This window comes from Drosophila suzukii, chromosome X (genome assembly GCF_043229965.1).
Source record: "Drosophila suzukii chromosome X, CBGP_Dsuzu_IsoJpt1.0, whole genome shotgun sequence".
Taxonomy (NCBI): Eukaryota; Metazoa; Arthropoda; class Insecta; order Diptera; family Drosophilidae; genus Drosophila; species Drosophila suzukii.
In genome coordinates this window covers 18,378,957-18,402,681 of record NC_092084.1, presented here as the reverse complement: position 1 = coordinate 18,402,681, position 23,725 = coordinate 18,378,957, and the positions used below count along the sequence as shown (strand labels likewise).

General features: G+C 41.9%; 5 protein-coding genes across 6 annotated transcripts; 3 read left to right on the top strand and 2 right to left on the bottom strand.

Annotated features, from left to right (window-relative positions):
• Positions 1–5,051: 5,051 nt before the first annotated feature.
• LOC108011165 (T-complex protein 11-like protein 1) lies at positions 5,052–10,277 on the bottom strand. 2 transcript variants are annotated; one of them, XM_017076252.4, is made up of 6 exons: positions 10,034–10,277; positions 8,115–8,602; positions 7,566–8,050; positions 7,207–7,504; positions 6,977–7,143; positions 5,052–6,003 (listed from the first exon to the last, which is right to left on the bottom strand). In XM_017076252.4, exons 2-6 carry the CDS (start codon positions 8,381–8,383, stop codon positions 5,738–5,740), a joined length of 1,485 nt encoding a protein of 494 aa, XP_016931741.2. In that variant the 5' UTR covers positions 8,384–8,602; positions 10,034–10,277; the 3' UTR covers positions 5,052–5,737. The 2 variants fall into 2 exon arrangements, with proteins under 2 accessions (XP_016931741.2, XP_016931742.2); XM_017076253.4 differs by having other exon boundaries at positions 10,115–10,276.
• Positions 10,278–10,876: 599 nt separating this feature from the next.
• Positions 10,877–13,784, top strand: Usp30 (ubiquitin specific protease 30). The gene is made up of 4 exons (XM_017076183.4): positions 10,877–11,145; positions 11,204–12,471; positions 12,956–13,155; positions 13,222–13,784. Exons 1-4 carry the CDS (start codon positions 11,064–11,066, stop codon positions 13,337–13,339), a joined length of 1,668 nt encoding a protein of 555 aa, XP_016931672.1. The 5' UTR covers positions 10,877–11,063; the 3' UTR covers positions 13,340–13,784.
• Positions 13,785–14,401: 617 nt separating this feature from the next.
• On the top strand, positions 14,402–17,516 carry mof (males absent on the first). The gene has a single exon (XM_017076251.4). The coding sequence runs from the start codon at positions 14,490–14,492 to the stop codon at positions 16,983–16,985; it is 2,496 nt and encodes an 831-aa protein (XP_016931740.2). The 5' UTR covers positions 14,402–14,489; the 3' UTR covers positions 16,986–17,516.
• A 548-nt stretch (positions 17,517–18,064) lies between these two features.
• On the top strand, positions 18,065–20,625 carry GAA1 (glycosylphosphatidylinositol anchor attachment 1). Its single transcript, XM_017076182.4, has 3 exons — positions 18,065–18,338; positions 18,399–20,101; positions 20,255–20,625. The coding sequence occupies exons 1-3, from the start codon at positions 18,161–18,163 to the stop codon at positions 20,414–20,416; spliced, it is 2,043 nt and encodes a 680-aa protein (XP_016931671.2). The 5' UTR covers positions 18,065–18,160; the 3' UTR covers positions 20,417–20,625.
• Positions 20,626–21,866: 1,241 nt separating this feature from the next.
• Positions 21,867–23,086, bottom strand: LOC108011126 (uncharacterized). The gene has a single exon (XM_017076197.4). The coding sequence runs from the start codon at positions 22,892–22,894 to the stop codon at positions 21,899–21,901; it is 996 nt and encodes a 331-aa protein (XP_016931686.2). The 5' UTR covers positions 22,895–23,086; the 3' UTR covers positions 21,867–21,898.
• Between the last annotated feature and the right edge of the window lie 639 nt (positions 23,087–23,725).

The following is a 23,725-nucleotide window of genomic DNA, read 5'->3' as shown; positions in this document are numbered from 1 at the left end:
ATGAAGAGGAAGCAGAAGAATCGGCTGAAGAAAAAGGAGTGGAAATGGGCGTATGAGGCAAGTACAGGGGGAAGTCTTTAAATCGAACCTTTATCTTACGTACAAGTATTTAAAAAAACCACATTCTTAAAATATTGTATCTCAAACCAACATTCTGCTAATATTTTTAAGTAGGAATTGTTTGGTAGATAAAGTATACCACAAAATTTAAATGTATTTTTCATTAATTGGGCTTAATTTAATTTATAAATTAACAAATTCAAAATTTATGTACATTTATTTTATTAATTTTTTTTAAGTATTAACCCAATATTTTGCGTATGAGGCAAGTACAGAGGGAAGTCTTTAAATCGAACCTTTATCTTACGTACAAGTATTTAAAAATAACATATTCTTAAAACATTGTATCTCAAACAAACATTGAACAAATATTTTTAAGTAGGAATTGTTTGGTAGATAAAGTATACCAAAAAATTTAAATGTATTTTTGATTTATTGGGCTTAATTTAATTAATAAATTAACAAATTCAAAATGTATTTTTAATATTAACCCAATATTTTTACTATTATTATTATTTTTTAATATTTTTAGATGTTTTGGCCGCATATTTAAGTTTATTTGAAACATAAACATTAACAAATTTAAAACTTGCATTTATTTTACTAAATTTTTAAAATTTTTTTTTTGTTAGGGGCTTAAATAAATACTATTTGTATTTTTTGGATGACTTAAAAATTTAAAATTTAAAAATGTAACCTTATTTATTTTACTAGTTTATCGACTTAGCGAGTTATTTTACTAGGGTTTTTACTGTATTTGGGTGTGTTAGTTGCCGGTTTTTTTTTTTGGGCGGGGGCGTCGACTTTACACACACTCGCTGCACACACACACATATATATGTATGTACACGCAGAGACGGGTGCGGGAAGTTCAAGTTCAAATTTATTTTTATTATTTCATTCTGCATGCGAGAGAGAGAGAGAGAGCGAGAATGTTGCAGCGGCAAAGAGAGCTGAGCATATACATACATATGCACACACTCACATGTACTCACTGCAGTTGGGAAAATGCAAGCCAAATATGGTTATACGCAACAGTCGAAGCTCTCTCTTTGGCGCCCTCTCTTTGTTTTATGCTGTGTAAGCCGCTCTCTGGTCCCCCCTTCCACTTTCCAGTAAACCAGCACGCATTGATTTATAATGCAAAGTGATCGATTGCCTTTATGTTATGGCTCACTGGAAAACGGGAAGTGGAAATGGAAACGGGAAACGGGAGGTTAAAGGTGTGTGGTTAAATGTGATTTATCTTTATTTGGCTGGAAAAGTGATCAAGACGGATTAACCACTAGATGGATTAGCCAGCACGCATACAGACACATGATTCATTTTCCACAAAAGAATATATTCATTTTAGGATTCATTTTATTATCTTTTATGTTATTTTGTTCAAAAACGGAGTTTTAGAAAATATATTTCAGATAGATTTCATAAGAAAGCTTCGACTTGAATCCAAAACATCTTAGAAGTTTCTTGAATGTATATACTATGTACTATGTATTCATTTTATGGTCATGTAAAATCCTACGCTCCACCACTTGTTTGGGGGACTCGAAAAAAAGTGAAAACCCATTTGGAGCTCACGGTTTTGTCTAAAAAAGGGCATGGAAATTCATCGGGCCAAAAAGAGCATTGTAAAGCGGGAAAAACTAACTCAGAGCGCAGAAGCTGTTCTATATAGTATACGCATGTATCTATGTATGTAAGTGTCTATGTTGGCAATGCACATTATGTACGCATCGATGTACACAGCTGATGCAGCGTATAAAAGTTTACATAAAAGGCCGTAAAGTGAAGCCTCTCAATAAGAGGTTTCTGTATCTAACATACATCATATATATTTTTTATTTCTAAACCACAGCCTATACAAATATATTTTAGCTTTAAAGATTATCTCATAAAAGATATATTTTTATAGTCTTAAGATTCTCGAATTGCAAAGGTTACATAAATACCTTCTCTATAATTTAGTCTCTATAATTCTAATCTTATAGGTTAAGCCAATAAGCTGCTCATTACAGAGCGCAAATTTCAGCTCGCAATGTCAAAGTTCAAAAGGTTAACTCCGGCATTTACAGTTATGTGCGTTTTTGCATATTCTTATCATTATCATTATCATCAATTGCAGCTGTTTTCATTTCTCTTTTTCTCTCTCTTTTTCTCTTTTACTGCATCTTTTGGAAAGGGCTGGTGAATTGGGGGTGTGGGCAGCTAGGTGTGGTGTATTAGATTGGCAATGCAATAATAACGGTGGTGGTTTTCGCAGAATTCGCCGCATCCAGGGGAAACTTACCCCGAAAAGAGAGACTTGGAGAGAGGGAGAGTGGCGAAGAAATAACGGTAGGACGCCTGCGCTGCTCTCATCCAAAGCACGTGCAAATATTCACATGCCTTCCAATCTTTTGCCGGCCGCTCTCTTCCTCTTTTTCTCTCTGCAAATATACATATGTATATATGATACACATCTATATATATAACCCTGCTTGACCCGACCTTCTGTAAATACCCATCATGAAGGTTAAAGAGCTTTAAGGGGCGCTTCGAGTACATTCCTAGGACAAATCTACAGCAGGCTTTCATTTAAAATGTTAAAATCCGGTTTATAATATAATATCTTCCGATTTTCTAGGTATTAATACCAAAAATCCGGTAATACTCTTTTAGATATATTATCTTTACGTTCATTTTGATTACTTACAAATGACGGGATAGAAAATCTAACCATTGCTGTAGAACAAATTTTTTATAGAATTTTTTTAGAGAGTTGGAGTATTATGGAATGTTGAAGATATCATTCCTTAACCCTACAATTCTCTAGGTTATTTACGAAAATTCGATTAGACCTTGGCTGTAATTTGCATATAGAATGCGCTATTTAACCAATTTAAAGCACACTTATTGGGGCAAACTAATTGCATCCCAACGAAACCAATTCTAAGCAATTTTAGTGCAATTATCTGGTAAAAATAATCCCCACTGAATTTACCAGGCAAGTAGCACCCATACCAAAAGAACTTTTTATAATCTCAACATTCCATTCACTTATCATGTAATTTTCTTATGTAAGGTTAGCCCAATTATCGAAGGTCATATCAGGAATAATCGAACCTCGGTCTCAATTTGTTTTGAAACACTTCTATCACGCATTCTTCTTCTTCAATTTTCCAATTTCGTGTAATTCTCTTGTCGATTTTTCCATATCACCAATGATCGTTCAAGGTCTGTGGTTCCATTCGGTTTCTATTTTTCTATAAGGCAGTCAATCAGCAGTGACATTTATGATCAATGGGACAGTAGACGGGGTACATATGTATATCGATAAGAAAAATGTTCTTATTGTCTTGTGATGATAAAAAAACCTACAGATGCCAAATGAAATTTTTGCTTGATCAACGAAATTGTATGTGGTTTGCTTTTTCCAGGTTTTATAATACTACGTGAGTACCATATAGGGCGTATCTTATCGAAACCCCGTAACCTGCGTCATGATGCGATAATTATTATTATTTTTATGTTACGTATCTCAAACTGACGCACAACTAAATGATTTTTAAATAATCTGTAGATTTTTTTCTAAACTATTTATTTGGTTGTAAAAATTATGTTTAAATGTGTCCTATGGATGGTATAATTTGGAAGAAATTAAAACCTTAAGCAATCTCCAATGATCTCATCCATCGAATTGGATTTCAGTAATTCCCCAATTCGAAGAACCTCAGGTGTTATAGCCCCCAGTAAAAGAACCAAATCACCTCTTCAGTTGTGCTATATACATAGAAAGCATATATCACTTTGGTATAGTGGCTATAAAGCGGTAAAGTTGTTGGGTCATAAGAAAATGGAACCACAAGCAGAACGGGCTGTTAATCTAATCGGCGGACGATTCTCGGGCGCTTTATCAACGTCATGGCAACCGGCTAACGGTAATGATAATGGTAACGATCCATTCCGTTCCGTTCCCTCGATAAGATATAGCTAAGGGATTACGCAATATCGTTTGAGGGTTTTTTGGGGGCGAAAAAAGGGGAAATGATTTTAATAAAGTAATGATGATAAATATTCTGGTCAAGTTGGGGATTTTTTGGGGGATTTCGTATAAGCTTGGCCCTGAAAACATTGATTCCATGTGATATCGATTTCGAATCGATGACATCTCCACTTTCCGCGTGAATGAGTTCTAGATACTCAGCGATCGAAATACCCACATTGCACCAGTGGTTTTATTAGCTTTTTGTGAGGCACTTGCTACGCCTAGATAGCCAAATAAGGGCAAAAAACAAAAGCAAACGTAAATGGGGAAAATGTAAATCGAAAGCGAAACTTAAATTGCAAATGGAAATAAGGCGAGGTCATTAATGCCGAATTTATAAATGGGACAAGGGCAATTGATAGACATTCGTTAACATATTTTGTATTTGCTGTATTTATAATAGTATTTAAAAAGCTTAAGGAGCTGCATATTCTAACAGTACATTTAAACTTTTTCACAAAAAAAAAAAGTTGAAAGATCTAATTTAAACTAGTACAAATTTGAGCAACCGTTGTAATGGCGCCATCTACTGAAATTTAAAGCAATTCTATTTCTTTGATCTGGCAGCTCTGTCATTTTATTTTAAGTTTGTCATTATTTTTAAAAACTACTAATAACTAGGCCTGAAATAAAAATAATAATAAGCATTGCTACTTAAAGGCTTATATTTGTAAATATAAGAAATTATTTAAAGTATGGCAACAAAGTAAGCGTCACCTAGCGGAACTTGCTCAAAGCCTGCCACCTAGTTTTCCTGATCTGGCAACCTTTTTTAATATTCGATAGTTCGATTACGCGGGTGTAAATATTTAAAATATATCTTGTTATTTCCTTTACAAAGGTTATTAGTAAAATAAAAATATGCATTGTTATAATAAAGTTATGCATAAAGAAAATAAATTACATTAATTTTAAAACAAATACACATTTGTCCTTTTCTATAAATAAAAACAATTAATCCAAATCAGTTTAATTTCATTTATTCAGAATATTGGTAAACTAGATAAAGATATATCTTAATGCACGCACATACATATGTGTCCGGCTGCCAATTGCACGATTCACGCAGTCGAAACACCATTGATCAATAGAACCTTTAAACTAAATTCAATAAAGAATACAAACATGTGTCTAAAAATAGGATTATTCCAGGGGGTTAACATACACATGTATAATATAATCTATGTTTTTATTGTAACTAAGGATGTAGAGGGTTAGAAATGTGGTTAGTCGATGACCGGAACTGTATCTGGTCAAAGTGAGATGAGGAGCACACACAATCGAGTTCGCTTTCGTAAGCCCCACAAAAGGATTCTATCTTGAATATACGTGTTATCACAGACGCCCCACAGATCCCAATGGGTTTTCCAGGACTGGGCTCTCGGGATTTGTGGGTTCTACTTGGTGGTTACGGGTGTGCGTTAGAGGTTTCTACGCAAGTGTCACGTCACATGAAAAATCATTGGTGATATTGGGAGAAACGTAGAATCTGCTCGCTTCCTTTTCCAGGGAGATGCCTTCCGCCTTCCGTCGCTCCAATTGCCTCAACATCAGATCTTTTCCATCCTTCGATTGTTTGTAACAGGTGTATCTGAGTGTTGTATGCTAAATAGTTCTGTATTGCCTAAGACGAATCATCTCCACTCCGCCCTAAGGTTTGGCAGTCTGAGCCTGGCCAGCGGTTATTCCACTGCCTGTTGGGGGAGTAGTGGACTCGGTTTCCTCGTCGCCCATGGCCTTGTTGAGGATCTTGTGGAAGTGCTCCCCGAAAACGGCATGGTTGTAGGACACAAGGCGACGGAACGAGGCTATAAATGCAACCAGCTCCTCCTGGAAATCCACGAATCCAGATGGCGGCGGCGGAATGCTTCCGTTGGAGCGGAGGGTCACCCGCACATAGCCATCCAACCGCTTGGCTGCAAAAAATAAACAAAGAGTAATTATAAGGAAAATACATTTTAAACTTATCTCTATGAATTGGGTATAATCACAAGTAATAATCACTATAAAAATACCATTTCTAGTTGTCGAAACTTGAATTTTTGTCCACAGTTTATACAGTAGTATAAGCACACAAAGAAAGGAATTTCTAATACATCCAATATGATCCTTAAAAATAGGAGTCGCTTCATAATTTATCATCTGTATAAAAATGCTACAAGAACAAGTAATATTGACTTTAAAAACCCATTTTCTACTGGTCGAAATTTAAATTTTTAACCACATATTAGTACTTAACCGAATAATATTGGCTAAAAAATAAATAAAACAAGTATCACTTGATATTTTGTTACCTATATAAAGAATCTGTTACAAGCGCAAGTAATAAAAACTTTAAAATCCCATTTTCTAGACATCGCAATTTCAATTTTTCAACACAAATTAGTACTAATCTTAATAGTCATGCTAGGAAAAGAGTTTCTGAAACAGCCAATAGAATCCCTTGAATGTTTTTAATTTATATAGATCTGTTGCCAGCACAAGTAATAATCACTATAAAAATCAATTTTCTAATCGTCGAAATTTTAATTTTTTCATAACAATTTGGTACTGAGCCACATATTTAGGCTAACAAATAAATTTCTAGATCACCCACTATAATCCTTAAAATCGATAATATATTATCTATATAGAGCTGTTAATTTTTTTTAATTTTACATACAAGTTTAGTTTTGCTAAAACACCCACAAAAATCCTTAAAAACATTATTTATAAATTGTATAAAGCTATTACTAGCAAAAGTAACCCATTTTCTAGTCGTCCAAATTTGAAATCTTAACCAGAGATAACTACTAAAGAAAGAAAGGAATTTCTAATACACCTTCTAGAAATGGGTTTAAGTAAGGTGTAACTTCTTTTACACTCAGCTTAAAGCTTTACTAAACTCACCCATTAAACTGGGCACCGGAGAGGCCTTGTTGGCCAGCTTGAGCACCTGGTTCTTGAGGGCCGCCTGGTCGGCATCACTCATGGCCGGCATGTTCTCCTGCTCCAGAGCCTTGTTAACGAACGAGCGAATCTGCTCGTAGCAACTTTCGATGGCAGTGGCTACTTGGCTATAAATACAAGCAAAAAACAAAACTTAAACCCGTGCTTGGCTAGAGGATATGGAAACCCACTCCTGGTTCTTGACATCCTGCACAATGATGTCCAGCTGCTGGGCCAGCTTGATGCGATTCTCGCGACGCTGCGAAATAATGGGTGTGCTCTGGGCAATCGAGATGAGCGAGGCGCACAGGATCAAACGCTGGGCACGCCAACTCAGGCCGGCGAAACGCTCCTTGTCGATGCGCAGCAGTTCCGGGAACTCCTTATCCGCCGGATAGTCAATCAACTGCATATAGGCATTGTAAATGGTCTCATCGTGGCTGCTAGAGCGATGACGCTGTAGCCAATCCTCGGTGGCCGGAAAGCCAGCTGGAATGGGACAAGAAAGACAAGTTACTAGGCTGCCTATGAGTCTTTAAACCAGACGCACCATTGCCATGGAACTCTCGCAAGTACTTGCTAAACTTCTCCTTCTCATACTGCACCGAATTGGCGGCTATCTCGGTGCGCGCCAATGCCAGCATAAAGTTGGCCATATCGAGCTTCATCAGGCTCATCAGCTCTAGGATGCTGCGGAATGTATCCACCACATCGTCAATCTCCTTTAGGGCAGCCACCGCTTCGTCGCGGGCTGGCGAACAGGATCGCGAGAGGATGTTGATCACAAAGTTAGCATATGACCGGAAGTCAAGGGTGCCCTTTTCCGCCTGCTGGCGGATTACGGAGTCATCGAGCACCTCATTGATGTGGGCCAAAGCGCGTTCGTTGTTGGGCGACAGAAGCTGGGGGAAGCACTCCTTGATCTCGGCCAGCAGACGGATGGCCTGGTCATACGATGGCGGCTGGCGGTCCAGTTGCTGGCGCAGCAGATCCCAGAAGGCCTTGTGCACCATCTTCTTGATGGCGCCCTCCAAGCTGTTTAGATAAAAAGGGGTATATTTAAGATGGAACTCCCATTTTGATTAAGTTGCGTTCTCACCTATCCGATGGCGGTTCGTACTTCTGCAGCTTGAACTCCGGATTGAGGGCTATCTCGTGGGCCAGCTCCATGTTCCGCAGGTTCTTGAACATGCTGGACACCTCGTCCAGGGTCACGATCTTCGGCGGAGTGCCATCCAAGCTGGGCAGCACAAAGCGCGTCATGCTGTCCACGGAGCTCTCGCTGTCCGTCCTCATCCGCAGCTCCTCCAGCTCATCCTGGTCAGCTGAAGGACCCGTCTGTCCATTCCTATTCTCCTGGGCATCCATATCCAATCCCAACTCTTTGTTGTCTGTTTTTTCTAGCGGAAGTGCGACGTTAGGCAGCTGCAGCAGCAACTGGTTTTGACCAAATGCGAATTTGGTTGCCACCGGTTAGAGCCAGTTATATATATGGCTTTATGGCAATATGGCAGTGGAAACTGCAGTCGCGCTTTCTTTGTTCTTTGTTCGAGGTCGTCGCTGAAGCTCCGCTCGGGGTCAGTTCGCCTGGGAAAAAGGGGGTTTCAGATACAGTGAATGTCGAGTACAAGTCAATATGATACATGTTTTTTAAGGATATAGTATGGGAATATTGTGATCAATATATAAATTTAAAAGTCTGAATAAATGTTCAGATATTTCAATGACGCTATAAAAAATAACAATTTAACCAATATAATATATTTATTTCAAAATTGCAGAATATTTCAGTTTTTTTTTTGGCTGCCGTAGGACTTTTCCGATTTAAAATATACTTATTACATACTTAAGAAAATGTAGATATGTAAATATTAAGTAATATTGATAATACTATATTCAGGCATAAATAAATATAGTAATGGTTTAACAAAAGGGGAATATTATGAGCAGTTTTAAGTTCTGGAACTAAACATAGAGATTATCATTTGAAAATATGGAAAAGTTTGACATTCAAAATTCTTTTAATTCTTTTTAAAAATCTAAAGAAAACCTGGACATAAGAACTTAATATGACTTTAAATTGAAGCCTTGTTTTAAAAAAGTATATTTCAGCTAGTGCTCAGTATTCAAGCTAACAACATTGTTCTAAAACAAAAATTGTAATATGTTTTCACACCCAAAAATAATTTTTATCAAATTGATTTGTTAATTTTTATCAAATTGATTTGTACAAATGTTCTTATCATAAAAACTGAACCTATATCAAGACTTTAAATTTAAAAATGTTTCTTATAAATATACAAGATTTGTAAAATTACAAAAATAAACCGAGATATATACAAAATATAAATAAAATGCTTCTTGTTCTTCAACCTTCAACCCTCCAAGTTAAAAAATTAATTATTTTTAGATCATTATAAAATTAAATGTTTCGAAATCAAATTCTGTCTTCACATTTCATGGCCAAAAATAATTTTTCGAAAGACGCTTTCGAAATATGTAGTTGTTAGGCAATACCCACTGTAAACACACGAGCACACGGAATAAAACCGTTAAACGTGACTCGCACACACACACAGACCTAACAAGTGTGTGTTTGTAAGTGTGCGCATGTGGTTGTGGAACAAGGAGACAAAGAAAAAAACGCTTAAGATTTGAAAGGAAAATTAAAGGTAACACTTTCGAATTTTCTCGAAAAATCTAGAATGTGCAATTTGGCGAGCAGCGTGGCACAGTTTCCAAAATTAAATGTGGAAAATGGGAGCAAATTGCACAACGGCCACACAGCGAATGGAAGACATAAACAAACGGCGCAATAAAGCAGCAACGAAAACAGAAGCGATTAAGTACCCTTGTGTGTGTGTGTGTGTGTGTGTCTGTATTTATATTGTTGTTGGTGTTTTTCAATTGCGCAGCAAGTCTCAGCTGGGGAAAATGGAAAATTGGGAAATGGACACAAGGACACTGCAAGTGGGTGGAGTGGGGGCGTGAAAAAAAGTGTAAATTTACATTGCTTACTTGAGAAGAAATGGCAAAAACGAGAAGGTTCCAGAATCTGTATGAATTTCCCCAGCTGATTCACCTTCCACAATCACTTACGAATTTTGTAATAATTTCGATCCCTTTAAAGTTCAAACCCACGAAAGGATTATTTTCATGCTGCAAATTATCACAACCGAACTGTCACGAACGACGACCGATTTCCGAATGTTTCCGTTTGCATTCGATTTGAAAACTTTGTTTGTTGTGCCTGCTTTGTTTTTTCCTTTTCCCCTTTCCAGTAACAGCTGTTCGATAGGCCTCGAAAGTCGATAGTCTGGCGTCGCTATCGATACACGGCACAGTGGGCCTTAAAGGGAAAATGGCTCAACAGATTAATCATTTTTAAAATCATAAAATGTAGTGACTTTTATTTGGGTTCACTTTCACTCCATTGGAAATAACGAACTTAATTATATATATTATTATATATTTATTTAGAAATTATATTTATATATGTAATTGGGTTGCTACTAAAACTTGTAAAAGTTTTATATCACTCCACCACAGTAAAATATTGTTAACAGTGAATAAACTTTTCTTGACACCAGGAACTAACTATGTAAAATATTTGAGAAATTTCTTTATATCTATGGGGTATCTATGATTTCTTTCCCATTTGTTTAGTTTTTATACAGTTGTTCAAACATTTGAACATAAAAATCTAAGCTAGCAAATGAACTCGATCCCTGTTTTATTATTACATTAATTTTCTCAGCATTAACTGTCATTTTCAAACTATTCAATTCCAGTGCGTAAACCTTGATTATTTCCTTGCCTCAACGATAACGATAACAGCGCGCCAGTGTTGCGTAATGGCCGCTTGCAGTGGTGTTAACAATTGAAGCGCTTTACAACACAGCCACAGACACAACAATTTTTTTCGGTCAAGTCAAAATTTTCAGGTATAATTGGTGATCTGTGTGTGATCGCAGCGGGATCAGGAGCCCCCGGACATTGGGCCTCCATGCTGTAGGTCTCTGGCAACGGAAAACCCAACTGGAAAGCCATGGAGAGCGAGAAGATTCTGATGGCCGCCGGAGTGACGGTGGCCGCCGTGGTGGGAGCCTTCGTTTTTTGGGGTCCCTCGGGTGAGTCGATCTATATGGTGTATTCCAGCGATATCCCTGGTAACTCAGACACTTGCAGGCTCTCGGTTGCGCCAACGACGCGGCCAAATCGCCGGACTCCACAACTTTGGGCGCACCTGTTTCCTGAACACCCTGCTCCAGGCCATGGCCGCATGTCCTCAGTTCATCGCCTGGCTGCAGTTGTACAATAATGCCTCGCCGGATCGCAAGAGCCTGATCACCTCGATGCTTAACACCCTGGAGGTGGTCAACGGGACGCATGCCACCTTGCGCGGCGATCCCCATTCCCCGGGCGCCGTTCTGCGTGCACTAAATGCCCTCGGTTGGGTCATTCCGCAGGAGGAGCACGATGCCCATGAGCTGTTCCACGTACTATTGTCCTCCCTGGAGGAGGAAGCCATACGCCCGCATCCCGTGGGCTGTCTATCGGATGCTCTGCCCACGGATAACGATGAGACCAGCAGCTTTGCGGGCACAGCCACTCCGGTGGGAGGCTTTCGACCGATTAGCTCCATGGCAGCGGGTCTGGGAGCCAGCCAGAGGATCGGGGACCAACCTAACAGACCCTCGAGTGCCATGCTCACCGATTTCCTTAATATGGAGTACGATGAGAGCACCAGTTTGCAGCGATTAGTGCGTTCCGAGGCTCACACCCCGGATTCGCCGGCCTCCGTTTGCGAACGCGAGGGCAACGATCGCCTGGGATCCCTCCTGGATGCCGTTTCGCCGGGTACACCCTTTGGCTTCCCGCTGGCCAGTGAGCTGGAGTCCCTGGCCACACCGACATTGGGTGGTGAGCGTTTATCTCGGCCGCGGCTTCCACATTCCCAACAGGAGGAGGGCCTCAATCGCCGCGTGTCCAGTTCGTGTCGTTCGCTGGAGCGCCTGCATCGCGGACCCGGTCGTGTGTCCATCTGGTCGAATATGATGCCCAGCCAGGTGGCGCATCCGTTTCAGGGCGCCATGGGCGCACAGATCGTCTGCAATGGCTGCGGCTCCAAGTCGGCAGTGCGGTATGATAAATTCGATAGCATCACCTTGAATCTGCCGCCGCAGCGCAGGACTGGCTTGAGTCTGGGCCACCTGCTCAGCGATTATATCACCTCGGAGGATCTGAGCGACGTTAAGTGCGACTCCTGCAATGAGACGACCACGCACACCAAGTCGGTTACGTTTGCCAAGCTGCCGGCTTGCCTGTGCATCCATGTGGCGAGGACGGTGTGGCTGCCAACTGGACAGGTGTGCAAGCGACAGGACTACGTACACTTCCCCGAGAGCCTTTCCATGGCGCCGTACAGCTTCGTTCAGCCGCATCTCAACAGCCAGGTGAGCCTTCATCACGTGTGCCTTATAATAAAGGTTTTTGCTAGCTAAAATCGGGGGGTTTTGGTTAGATTTTGGGCAGAAAAAGTTATTTTAGTTGGTATTTATAGATATTTGTATACTAAAGATTTTGTAAGGTTATATTTATATTCCTCTCTATTATTAAATTTGTACTATTTGATTTAAAGTCATATATCCATCAGGAAATGTAGCTCTTTCCTTATCTCATTTGTGTAGATATGTTGTACTTTTAAATGATTTTAAGTGAAGTATTTTTAAAATATAGATTCTGTTATATAAGGCTTTTTACATATTTTGTGTATCTTTAAAGGTTATTACAGGTTACGTCATCTATCATATTTATATTGTTTAGATTTTCTATTTTACTATCATTCAATATAGTAGCTAGGGTTATAAATTCGGGTAAAATAGGACTATCCAGCGATTTATCTTGTTAAGATTATGATACATTTCTCTATTTTTCCAGGCTGGCACTCCCTGGGGCTCCACGATGTCGCTGTATTCCTCCAGCCTGCCGATGAACAATGGAGTGGGTGGCGGCGAGGGCTTCGGCACGATGTTCCCCAAGAATCTGTACCGCCTGCTGGCCGTGGTGGTGCACTCGGGCGAGGCGAACAGCGGTCACTTTGTGACCTACAGGCGTGGCTCCCTGCGGAATGCCCACCGGTAGGATGCCTACTACACCATGTTTTCAGCAATAACCCTAATTCTGATGTATATCCCAATCCCCAGGTGGTTCTACACTTCCGATACGATTGTGCGCGAGGTGAGCATCGATGAGGTGCTGAGCGTGCCCGCCTATCTGCTTTTCTACGATCGCGGCCAGCAGAGACAGCTTAACCTACGCTAGTCAGCCAGCCAAAGAGCTTGCAACTTGGGATCATCGGGATCATCCTAGTCAACACTTGATGTGATGGAAATCCAAATCCAAATCCTTATTGTCGAACAAGTGGCCATAGCGAGAACACGCGTCACATTTATATAGATATATATATATATATATAACTTATATATGTACGGAAACCCACGATCTGATCTATACTCGACGGGGTTATGTAATGGTCTCTCAATAATGCATATTTTCAGCATATTGCAAATTGAAATCTGCATCACCCTCACCTAACAGAGAACCTCGACTCTTCATTTGTTATCGATGCATTTAAGATTTTTTAAGAATTCCAAATTCATACCGTGCTTTTAGCTGTCTGTATTTAGCAATATACACACATAAACTACCAGTAATTGTTTGCGCGTTATTTCTGTAGGTTAGATGTTCAATAAAAATTTGGAAACTATGTACTTATTATTTCTTTTTTGGTCTAAGGGTATAAATGTGTTAAATTAATATTTTAGGGGTAAATGAAAAACATTTAATAAGTAAAGTGCAAAGGCTAATTACTTTTATCCATTGACAAACAAATAAATAAACAAGCGGGGTAGTAAATATATTATATAAGATAAAATAATACAAAATACAAGATAATAAGTCAAATATTTTAGATTAGTTTCGAAAAAGAGATATCTAATTTGTCCATTGAAAATGAAAATGCAAAAATAACAAATAATAAAGTTACAAAATAAATAATAAAAATACAAGATTATAAGTCAATAATTTAAAAAAAAAATTAATTTATAATTAGTTAAAAAAAAAAGAAATCTTTAAGATTCCAATTTAAAATTTTAAGTATTACTTTATTTACTCAAGAGCACAACTTATGATTTTTATTATATGTGGAAAAAAGTATTATTTTTGAATGTTCTTTAATTTTATTTACTAAAAAATATAAAATATAAATCACAAGGGTTAAGTAAACGGAATTGAATTAAAAGAAATCTCTAGAAAGTGAATTGCAATACGCGCCCAAAATATCGATAACTGACGCCGAATAATCGGCCGACGAGTGTCATCGCTACGTAACAATAGACAACGCGTAGAATTTCGTGTAATTGCGGAAAAAAAGTGGGGAAAAGAGGCAATTCGAGGAATCGAGCGGGCAAGGATGTCTGACGCGGAGCTGGAACAACCGGCCAGCGCGGGCCACGCGGAGGAGCGGCCGCCGGAGGAGGAGCACGAGCAGGAACCGGAACAGGAGACCAGCGAAGTGTACACAATGGGCGGTCCTCCGAGGACGCCGGTCGAAGATGCTGCGGCCGAATTGAACGCCAGTCTGGATGTCAGCGGGTCGGATCAGTCGGCGGACCAGTCGCTGGACCTCAGCGGTGCCCAGACAGAGGTGAATGTGGAGTCGGAGCCACCGGCGAAGCGACCACCTCGCGACATCAGTCCCATTTCGGAGGACAGTACGCCGACGAGCAGCACTTCAACCAGTTCCACCAGTACATCCAGCTCTTCCCGCTACGACGATATCAGTGAGGCGGAGGAGGCGCCCCCAGAACCGGAGCAGCAGCAGCAGCATCATCATCATCAGCAGCAGCAGGAAGAGGGCCAGGTGGAGCAGGTGGATGAGGAGCCGGTTCAGCATCAGCATCCGCATCAGGATCAGGATCAGGATGAGTTGCAGGCGCAAGAGCAGGAAGTGGAGGTTGACCGAGACATTGACACCGAGGATGAGCCCTCCTCCAATACGGTCATCTGCGTGGCTGACATTAATACCTATGGCAGTGGGTCAAATATAAACGACTACGCCATGGATCCCAATGCGCCCGCCAAGGCCATTATTACCGAGGTGGTCACAATTCCTGCTCCTCTGCGTATCAACAGTGGATCCCACATGTCACTACAACTGCCGGCCCTGCGACCACCTTCTCCTGCTGATGAAGAAGTCCCCGAGACGCCCGCCTCGCCCACCGACGATGGCGAGGAGCCTCCCGCCGTTGGTTTGTCCACGTATATGCGTGTCCGCTATATGCCGGAGGTCCCCGGTCTGCCCACCCGCTTGGCGCCCCGTGATCCCCGGCAGCGAAAAATGCCACCGCCCGCCGTCGTGCTGCCCATCCAGACCGTACTCAGCGCCAATGTGGAGGCCATTTCCGATGACAGCACCGAGACGAGCAGTAGCGAGGATGACGACGATGAGGAGGAGGAGGATGAGGACGATGCAATGACCATGGAGCACGACAGCACCTCCAGGGAGACGGTGATCACAACGGGCGGAGATCCGATGATGCGGAAGATCGATATAAGCGAAAACCCCGAGAAGATCTACTACATACGGCGCGAGGATGGCACCGTGCATCGCGGCCAGGTTCTGCAATCCCGCACAACGGACAATCCTGCCTGTCCCGATGAGTACTACGTACACTATGTGGGCCTGAATCGCCGCCTGGATGGCTGGGTGGGCCGGCATCGGATATCGGACAATGCGGATGATTTGGGTGGCATTACCGTTCTGCCGGCTCCACCAATGGCCCCCGATCAGCCCAGTACCAGCAGAGAAATGCTGGCTCAACAGGCAGCCGCAGCGGCAGCTGCCTCCTCCGAGCGGCAAAAGCGGGCGGGCAACAAGGATTACTATCTGTCGTATTGTGAAAACAATCGCTACGACTACAGCGACCGCAAGATGACACGCTACCAGAAGCGACGATATGATGAGATTAACCACGTGCAGAAGAGCCATGCGGAGTTGACTGCCTCGCAGGCGGCGCTGGAGAAGGAGCACGAGTCCATTACCAAGATCAAGTACATCGACAAGCTGCAGTTTGGCAACTATGAGATTGACACCTGGTACTTTAGTCCCTTTCCCGAGGAGTATGGCAAGGCTCGTATCCTCTATGTTTGCGAATACTGCCTAAAGTACATGCGGTTCAGGGAGAGCTACGCTTATCATCTGTACGAATGCGACCGGAGGAGACCACCCGGAAGGGAGATCTACCGCAAGGGTAACATATCCATCTACGAGGTGAACGGCAAGGAGGAGTCACTGTACTGCCAGCTGCTCTGCCTGACGGCCAAGCTGTTTCTGGACCACAAGGTCTTGTACTTTGACATGGATCCGTTCTTCTTTTACATCCTGTGCGAGACGGACAAGGAGGGCAGCCACATTGTGGGCTACTTCTCCAAGGAGAAGAAGTCACTGGACAACAATAATGTGGCCTGCATTCTCGTCTTGCCGCCGCATCAGCGCAAGGGATTCGGTAAGCTGTTGATCGCCTTTAGCTATGAGCTGTCGCGCAAGGAGGGTGTCATCGGCAGTCCAGAGAAGCCGCTCTCAGACCTGGGAAGGCTGAGTTACCGCAGCTATTGGGCGTATACGCTGTTGGATCTGATGAAGAACCGCTGTGCCCCCGAGCAGATCACCATCAAGGAGCTAAGCGATATGAGCGGCATCACCCACGACGACATCATCTACACGCTGCAGTCCATGAAGATGATCAAGTACTGGAAGGGTCAGAACGTCATCTGCGTGACGGCCAAGACCATACACGATCATCTCCAGCTGCCGCAGTTCAAGCAGCCCAAGCTGACCATCGACACCGATTACCTCGTCTGGAATCCGCCCAGTGCAATCGCCAGAGCTCCGGGTAGTTCCGGCTAGCATACGGCACCACGGGACCCCGTCCTGCAGTCATCGCAAATAATTGTTATAGACGATGATGATGATGATGATGATGATTAGGTACATAATTTGTGTTTGTCCCCCTTCAAATGTATAAACTGTAGGATATGATGTGCCTCGATAAGAGTCATATATAGTTTAAGATATATGACTCTAATCGAGGCACATCATATCCTACAGTTTATACAACCATCTTAACCAGCGGTCGACGCACAATACAATGTGTGTGTGCGTGTACTGACCGCTGTTTTGTACACTTTACGTGTTTCGGCAGAGACCGAGCAGAGCTATTCCCGCTATTATGCTCGCTTAATGGGAGGCTCCTATATAGATATTTAAAATCATGAAGCAATGTAATACCTTATATTTGGTTTACAATTTTTTTTTATAGTTTATAAATCTTAGAAGTTTTAACTCGTAGGCCCCATATTGTGTGAACCAGATGTATACACTCTGATGTATTTAAGCTAAAAATATATATTTAAGGATAAAGTTTTACAAATTAAGAAACCATAATTGTGTTTAAAAATATTTGTTCGTTCCGGATTTTTGAAACCAATTTAAATTGTGTTTCATTTTAGAAAACCTTGAATATATTCCACCCACAAACACATAGATTGACTTTTTCACAATATATAAATAAAAATACTTAGTGTTTGTGAGATTTAAAAAAAAACTCAGGAAACTAATAGCACTCAGCTTTTGGACTTAATTTCTGCATCAAATTAGTGAGTCGTCACATTAACATCAATAAAAAGAGGAAGGAATATATATTAATTAAATTAACAAACAGTCTATTTTTATATTCTGAAACATATTGAATACACTTACTTAATGTTGATCAAATAAAAAAAAATTGTACATAGAATAAGGATTAATTGAAAAAAACTGATAAATACATATTTAAAAAGAAATAAAAAAAAGATAAATTAAAATAAATAAGAAATAAAGAATACTTATATAATAATATTAAGTTCGTTTTTAATTTAAAGCTTTGACACTATCGCGAACTGCCTCCTCCCTAGCGAGCAAAAGCAATCGATAGCAGTCATCGATAGCGCCCGCATCGATAGACCACCATTTCGCCCGGCTTTCCCGATTTGTGTTGTTGCCATTCGGGATATATACAGGATATAGCGTAGTCCGGATAGAAAATGGGCCTGCTGTCCGATCCGTCGATATCCACGCAGAGCAAGCTGGTGGACGGACTGGCGCGTCATGTCCGCAAGGTGTGCTACACCCTTTATGTGGCGGGTGTGGTCTGGTTCTTCTGTTTGGCGATGCCGGAGTTCAACCACGGGACGTATCTCTCCGAGAATGCCCTGTCCCCAGGTGGGTTACATGTCCCGCTGCCCAAGGAGCCCCACTAACCATTACTTCCTCCCATAACAGGCCTAGTTTATCCGGAGATCCGCGTCGATGCCAATCGCCTGGCCATTCAGCTGCTGGAGGAGCTGCAGCGTGAGCGCAAGGATCACCTGTCCACCACGCCGCATGCCTGGATTGCGGCCAAGATGAACGAGTTCGGCCTGGAGACGCACACCCACAACTACACCCTGCGCTATCCCTTTGGCGGCGGTAAGGAGTATCACGGCAAGAATATCTACGGTATACTGAGGGCTCCAAGGATTGCCTCCACCGAAGGCATCGTTTTTGCCGCGCCCTACCGCGCCGCCAGCTCCGTGCACGCGGACATCTCGGCCAGCGTACCGCTCCTGCTGGCCTTCGCCGATTTCGCCCGACGCAAGAACTACTGGGCCAAGGATTTGATCTTTCTGGTCACCGAACAGGAGCAGCTGGGCATGCAGGCCTGGCTGGAGGCCTATCACGATGGCGATCGGGATGTGGATGTGAGCAAGGCCTATCTGCGTCCCGGCAATTTGCCCGCTCGCGCTGGCTCGCTACAGGCTGCCCTGAATATTGAGGTCCAGGATCTGGAAATCGACCATGTGGATGTGCGCATTGAGGGCTTGAATGGCAAGCTGCCTAATCTGGATATGTTCAATCTGGTCCAGAGGATTATGGCCCGCGAGGGCATTGCCTCTGGTTACAAGCAGGCGCCGCGCAAGAAGCGTCGTCATAGTCAGTCCGCCTTCGAGCAGAATCTTCGCCAGATGCTGACCATGCTGGCCAGCCAGTCGTCGGGTGTACCCAATGGAAATCACGGTCTGTTCCATCGCTATCGGATTGATTCCCTGACCATAGCTGCCAATCGAAGGGCCACCCATGCCACGCTGAAGGGTAATCCCGGATCGGCGGCGGTGCCCTTGCTGAAAGCCGTTGAGGGAATAGCAAGGAGTCTGAATAATCTGCTGGAGCGCTTCCATCAGAGCTTCTTCTTCTACGTGCTCGTGAACAATGATCGCTACATCTCCATCGGGGACTATATGCCCGCTTTGGTGGCTCTGGTGGCCTGTGCCTTTGTCAAGGCTTATCTTACGTGGTCCACGCTGCCGGTGACCAATGCTGAGCTGGAAGCGGCTGCTGGTTTGGTCCGGGATCCGGAGCAGGAGCAGGCACCAGAGCTGGATCAGGATGGGGAACTGGAAGTCGACTCTGATTTGGACAAATTCGAGCTTCCATATGGCTCGGTGTTGATCTACCTCACCGCCACTCTGTTGATTGGTTTCCTCTGCAATGTGCTGCCTCTGCAGCAGTATTTCCTGGAGATTCCCATGGGCGCCGCCCCGCTGACCACCTCGGTGCTGAGCTTCCTGTCCCTGATCGGTTTCATTCTGCCCTTTGTGGTGGTTTTACCGCCCGGCGGCTTGGAGCTCCTGCACGTGGCCTTCCTGCTGATCTATGGCTGCGCTTTGATCGTCATCGGGCTGCTCAACTTTGCTCTGGGATTCTTTTCGGCTGTGCTGACAGTGCCGCTGGTCATCTCGCTGGAGACCAAGGAGGAGAACACGCGCAGCACGCTGAGGAACTCGATCCGCCTGGCCACGCTGATCATGAATCCCATGATGGTTATCTACGTGATCGTGCTTGCCATGACATTCTACCAGTTCCCGGAGCTGCCGCTCCAGAAGATCATGCTTAGGGCAGCCACCGCGGCCATGGATGCCTCGGCCTATGGGCTCATCGATTCCGTGGTGAGTTTATAACTTTAGTTTTCGGAATTATATTGTATTTTTGACTGTTTAGCTTATTTTAGTTAGTTGTTTTGTTAGTTTTTAACTGAAAATTGTTTAAATGAATGCCTGTAATGTGCAATTTATACTAAATATGTATTCCTTCTTTCGTAGATCTATGGCAACTGGCTGTACTTTGTCATCTGCACCATCTTCCTGCCCCTATGGATCATCTGCTGGACCTTGGCGCTGTCCAAGCGACGAGACTACACCGATTACCTGGACTTCGATGAGTCGCCATCCACGTCGCCGCAGCCGAAAATGAAAACGAATTGAGGAGAAGGACTGTCCGTATTTCCGTTCAAATGTTACTCATTGAATGTCTACATATATCAACTGGAAACTATCCTAAGATAAATTGTGTGATAAACCCAACAAATGTGTGCGATTGGGGTAAGAGATTGCACATGCTGAGAAAATTCCATTTAAATGTTATGCATTTGATTAAATGTCTAAATAAATGAAGCCTATTTATTACTTCGAAATTTAAGGAATTTTAAACTTTGTAAGATGATTTATATTGAAAGGCATTACTTAATTGTTTTTAATGATTTATTTTACCAAAACTATTTTTTGTTATACAGATCCTACTTTTTATTTGCCACTTTCCCTGCACGTAAAAGAGTAATGTATATTTGCCAGCCAAGAGTTATTATTTCCTTTGTCAATCCACCGACGTTCTTGGTGTTGTTGGCCAGTGGAGGACAGGAGTTTTTCCGTGGAGTGGTGCTCAGTGGAGCACGTGCCTCTTTGAATAAGTGGAAAACTTTTCGACTATGACACGCAACTTAATTTAAACTTTGCACCGCTGCCGGCTTCGTCGTCTCCCGTCGTCGGCGCTGGCAATTAGTTATGAGCCAGGATTTGGCTCAATCAGAGGCATGGATGCATGGTGTCCTCGCAACTAAAGAGCTCGGCTGGAAACTGGGAGCTGGGAGCTTGATTGATTCGTTTGGTAATATTTTCTATTATAGCTTAGTTGATACTTTTTTCATTTTATAAGATCGTTGGTTTTGATAAAGCTGAGTCTTACGAAGAATAGTACTTCAATGGAAAAAATTTTGAATTAGCCCCAATTTAAAAGTGGGGTTCAGCAAGGAAAATCCATTTTATAACATTATCTTGTAAATATTTTATTTAAATAAAGTTTGAAATATTCGCATACGTAAGTTGTTAAAATCGTTTACAACTATATAACTGTTATAGATATAACTGTTTAAGAGTCTATTTGATTGTTAATATTCTTATATTAGAAATATATTTTATAAAAAATATAACTTGGTAATCATTATTTTTGTAAACCCTGTTTTAGGAACTTGTCTTAAAGGTATATTTCAATAGTTATTATTTATTTAGTATCATAAAATCGTTGTCTTTGATAAGTTTGAGTTGTACACTAAATTGTACTGCAGTACTATGATAACTAAACAAATACCAATTTAAAAGAAGGGTTAATCAAGGAAAATCCACTTCATATCATTTATCATCTATCTATTATAAATATATCACTTATAATAATATTTTAATATTCATTTGGAATTTTTAAACCTCTTAAAATTTCAACCAGAATGGTATAACTATTTAAGGTCAATTTTTTCAATACATTTTTTCTTTTAAAGCTCGGTAGACAATTACTTTTTTAATCTAGACTTAGAAACTAGTTTTGGAATTAATTTTTTATGTTTTTAAGGTTTGAATTTCTACGCTACCAAGAACACCAAGGATATACTTGATACATATCAGATCTTTATTGAAATGCTATTCAACTGGGAGGTTGTCTTCACCTTGGGTTTTTTCTTGGATTTTCGTCTGGCCTTGGTGACCATCGCCTGCTCCGGATCTTCCTGCTTGGAAAGCTGCATGGTCCTGCAAATCCATTGGAGGCTCCAGTTCAATCAGTGTTGATTCAATCTCATTCTGGTTTTGATAGAAATCGGTTTGAGTGCCCTTGCCGATGCCGTTGCCCTCGCTCTGATCCTGTTCTTGTTCCAAATCCTGATCCTGAGACTGATCCTGTTCCTGATCCTGATCCTCTTCATCGGATTCCAGCTGCATTTCCCGTTCCTCGTGGCGTTTCAGGGTATCCAGACATCGTTTCTTTAGTTCCTGGACATGCTGGCTCTCGCAGTCCTCCTGAATGGCCTCTATGAGGAATCTCATGGATCGTCCACTGTACTCCGCCTCCATGGTGCGGATCAACTCCGCATCCCTTTGCATTTGACACTGGATTGCCACCTGGCGATCAATGGCCTGGGCATCGTTTAGCAATTGATTCAATACCTCGTCGGTCTTGTCAAACTGGATCCTCAGATTGTCGGACCTCTCCAGGGCCAAGCAAAGTTCCCGGGCCTGTGGGCAGCGAGGTGAGGGCGGCGGTGGTGGCGGTGGCACCGGCAGATGAGCTGTCAAGCACTGGACGCCACGCGGTGTCCTCGGGATGGATTCTGTCTTGGGGAACTTGGAACCCTTGGGCGTGTATCGCACTGGAGTATTCGGCTTACGCTTTGGACAGGGTTTGCCAGAACCCGTCTTCACGGGTGATGAGCTTGCGGTGTCTTCTATAGGCTTAAGATCAGTTGGTATTGCCATCTCCAAGGATTCTTCGAGAGATTTATAGCCCTCAGCGCAGCTGAAATTAAGACGGCGGGCCATATTCACCACATTAGTCAGAGCCCGATCCAAAGCCAATCGCTTGGAATTCACGTTTTGCACTGTCTCCTCATCCTGAACACCTCCATTCGGTTCAGTGCTCATCGTAATCGCGGTTCCGTGGAAAATTTTGGTTTAAAAATAATATAGGTTTGCTCTCGAGGACCCTACCTCTCGGTTCTGTATAGTTATTTCAGGTCTGTTTGGTATGTGATTTTAGATTTTGATTTATTTCCTGACCGGAAGGTTGAGCAAACGTTTCGTGTGTGCCCCAGGTTCTAGAGTTGGGATGAAGGACTGCCAGGTTGGGAAGAGCCTACTGGATCCGAAACTATGTATCATAAAAAACTTAACAATGATGTATGTACCTATAACTAAGGAAAAGTTGGTTTTAAGGCTTTTTCATTCCTAAGGGTTCCATTCCTAGTTAGGAACTCTTTTTGTCGTCTTATTCTATCGATTCCTTATTAAAAACAAAGATCTTTAAATATATTATTATAACTATCATTTATTAAAATGGAAATTAGTTTAAAATGATATCTATTGATATCTATATCTATGTTACTTAAAGTTATAATAATAAAATAAAATAATATATCTTCAAAACGGAAGCTTATAACTATTATTAAAGATCTGTTAAATTTTATATTTTTCTTAAGTATACTGAGGTACTTCAATACATTTTTTAAATATTTTATTTAAAGATTCTTATTTTTTTCTTATTAAAAGAACCCATTTAAGACCACTGTAACTAAACCCTTTCGCATTATCCATCGGTCCATCGGTGCTCACAATCTGGGAGACTGCAGGATAAAAGATGCAGGGAGACCGATGTGTGTGTGGGGGGGGGGGGGGGGGGGGGGGGAGGGGTGTTTAAATTGGCAAGTTGATGTCACATAATTGCCCCTCCAGCGCTCATCTTAATTATTGTGCTTG

What these genes read in the sequence shown, in the direction of transcription:
- LOC108011165 (XM_017076252.4), bottom strand. Translation starts at nt 8,383, where the DNA reads ATGGATGCCCAGGAGAATAGGAATGGACAGACGGGTCCTTCAGCTGAC. An exon ending in TACGAACCGCCATCGGATAG is followed by an intron (nt 8,051 to 8,114) that starts GTGAGAACGCAA and finishes TTATCTAAACAG; the next exon opens with CTTGGAGGGCGCCATCAAGA. An exon ending in CAGGATGTCAAGAACCAGGA is followed by an intron (nt 7,144 to 7,206) that starts GTGGGTTTCCAT and finishes TTGTATTTATAG; the next exon opens with CCAAGTAGCCACTGCCATCG.
- Usp30 (XM_017076183.4), top strand. Translation starts at nt 11,064, where the DNA reads ATGGAGAGCGAGAAGATTCTGATGGCCGCCGGAGTGACGGTGGCCGCC. An exon ending in CGTTTTTTGGGGTCCCTCGG is followed by an intron (nt 11,146 to 11,203) that starts GTGAGTCGATCT and finishes AGACACTTGCAG; the next exon opens with GCTCTCGGTTGCGCCAACGA. An exon ending in TCCCTGCGGAATGCCCACCG is followed by an intron (nt 13,156 to 13,221) that starts GTAGGATGCCTA and finishes CCCAATCCCCAG; the next exon opens with GTGGTTCTACACTTCCGATA.
- mof (XM_017076251.4), top strand. Translation starts at nt 14,490, where the DNA reads ATGTCTGACGCGGAGCTGGAACAACCGGCCAGCGCGGGCCACGCGGAG.
- GAA1 (XM_017076182.4), top strand. Translation starts at nt 18,161, where the DNA reads ATGGGCCTGCTGTCCGATCCGTCGATATCCACGCAGAGCAAGCTGGTG. An exon ending in CGAGAATGCCCTGTCCCCAG is followed by an intron (nt 18,339 to 18,398) that starts GTGGGTTACATG and finishes CTCCCATAACAG; the next exon opens with GCCTAGTTTATCCGGAGATC. An exon ending in ATGGGCTCATCGATTCCGTG is followed by an intron (nt 20,102 to 20,254) that starts GTGAGTTTATAA and finishes CTTCTTTCGTAG; the next exon opens with ATCTATGGCAACTGGCTGTA.
- LOC108011126 (XM_017076197.4), bottom strand. Translation starts at nt 22,894, where the DNA reads ATGAGCACTGAACCGAATGGAGGTGTTCAGGATGAGGAGACAGTGCAA.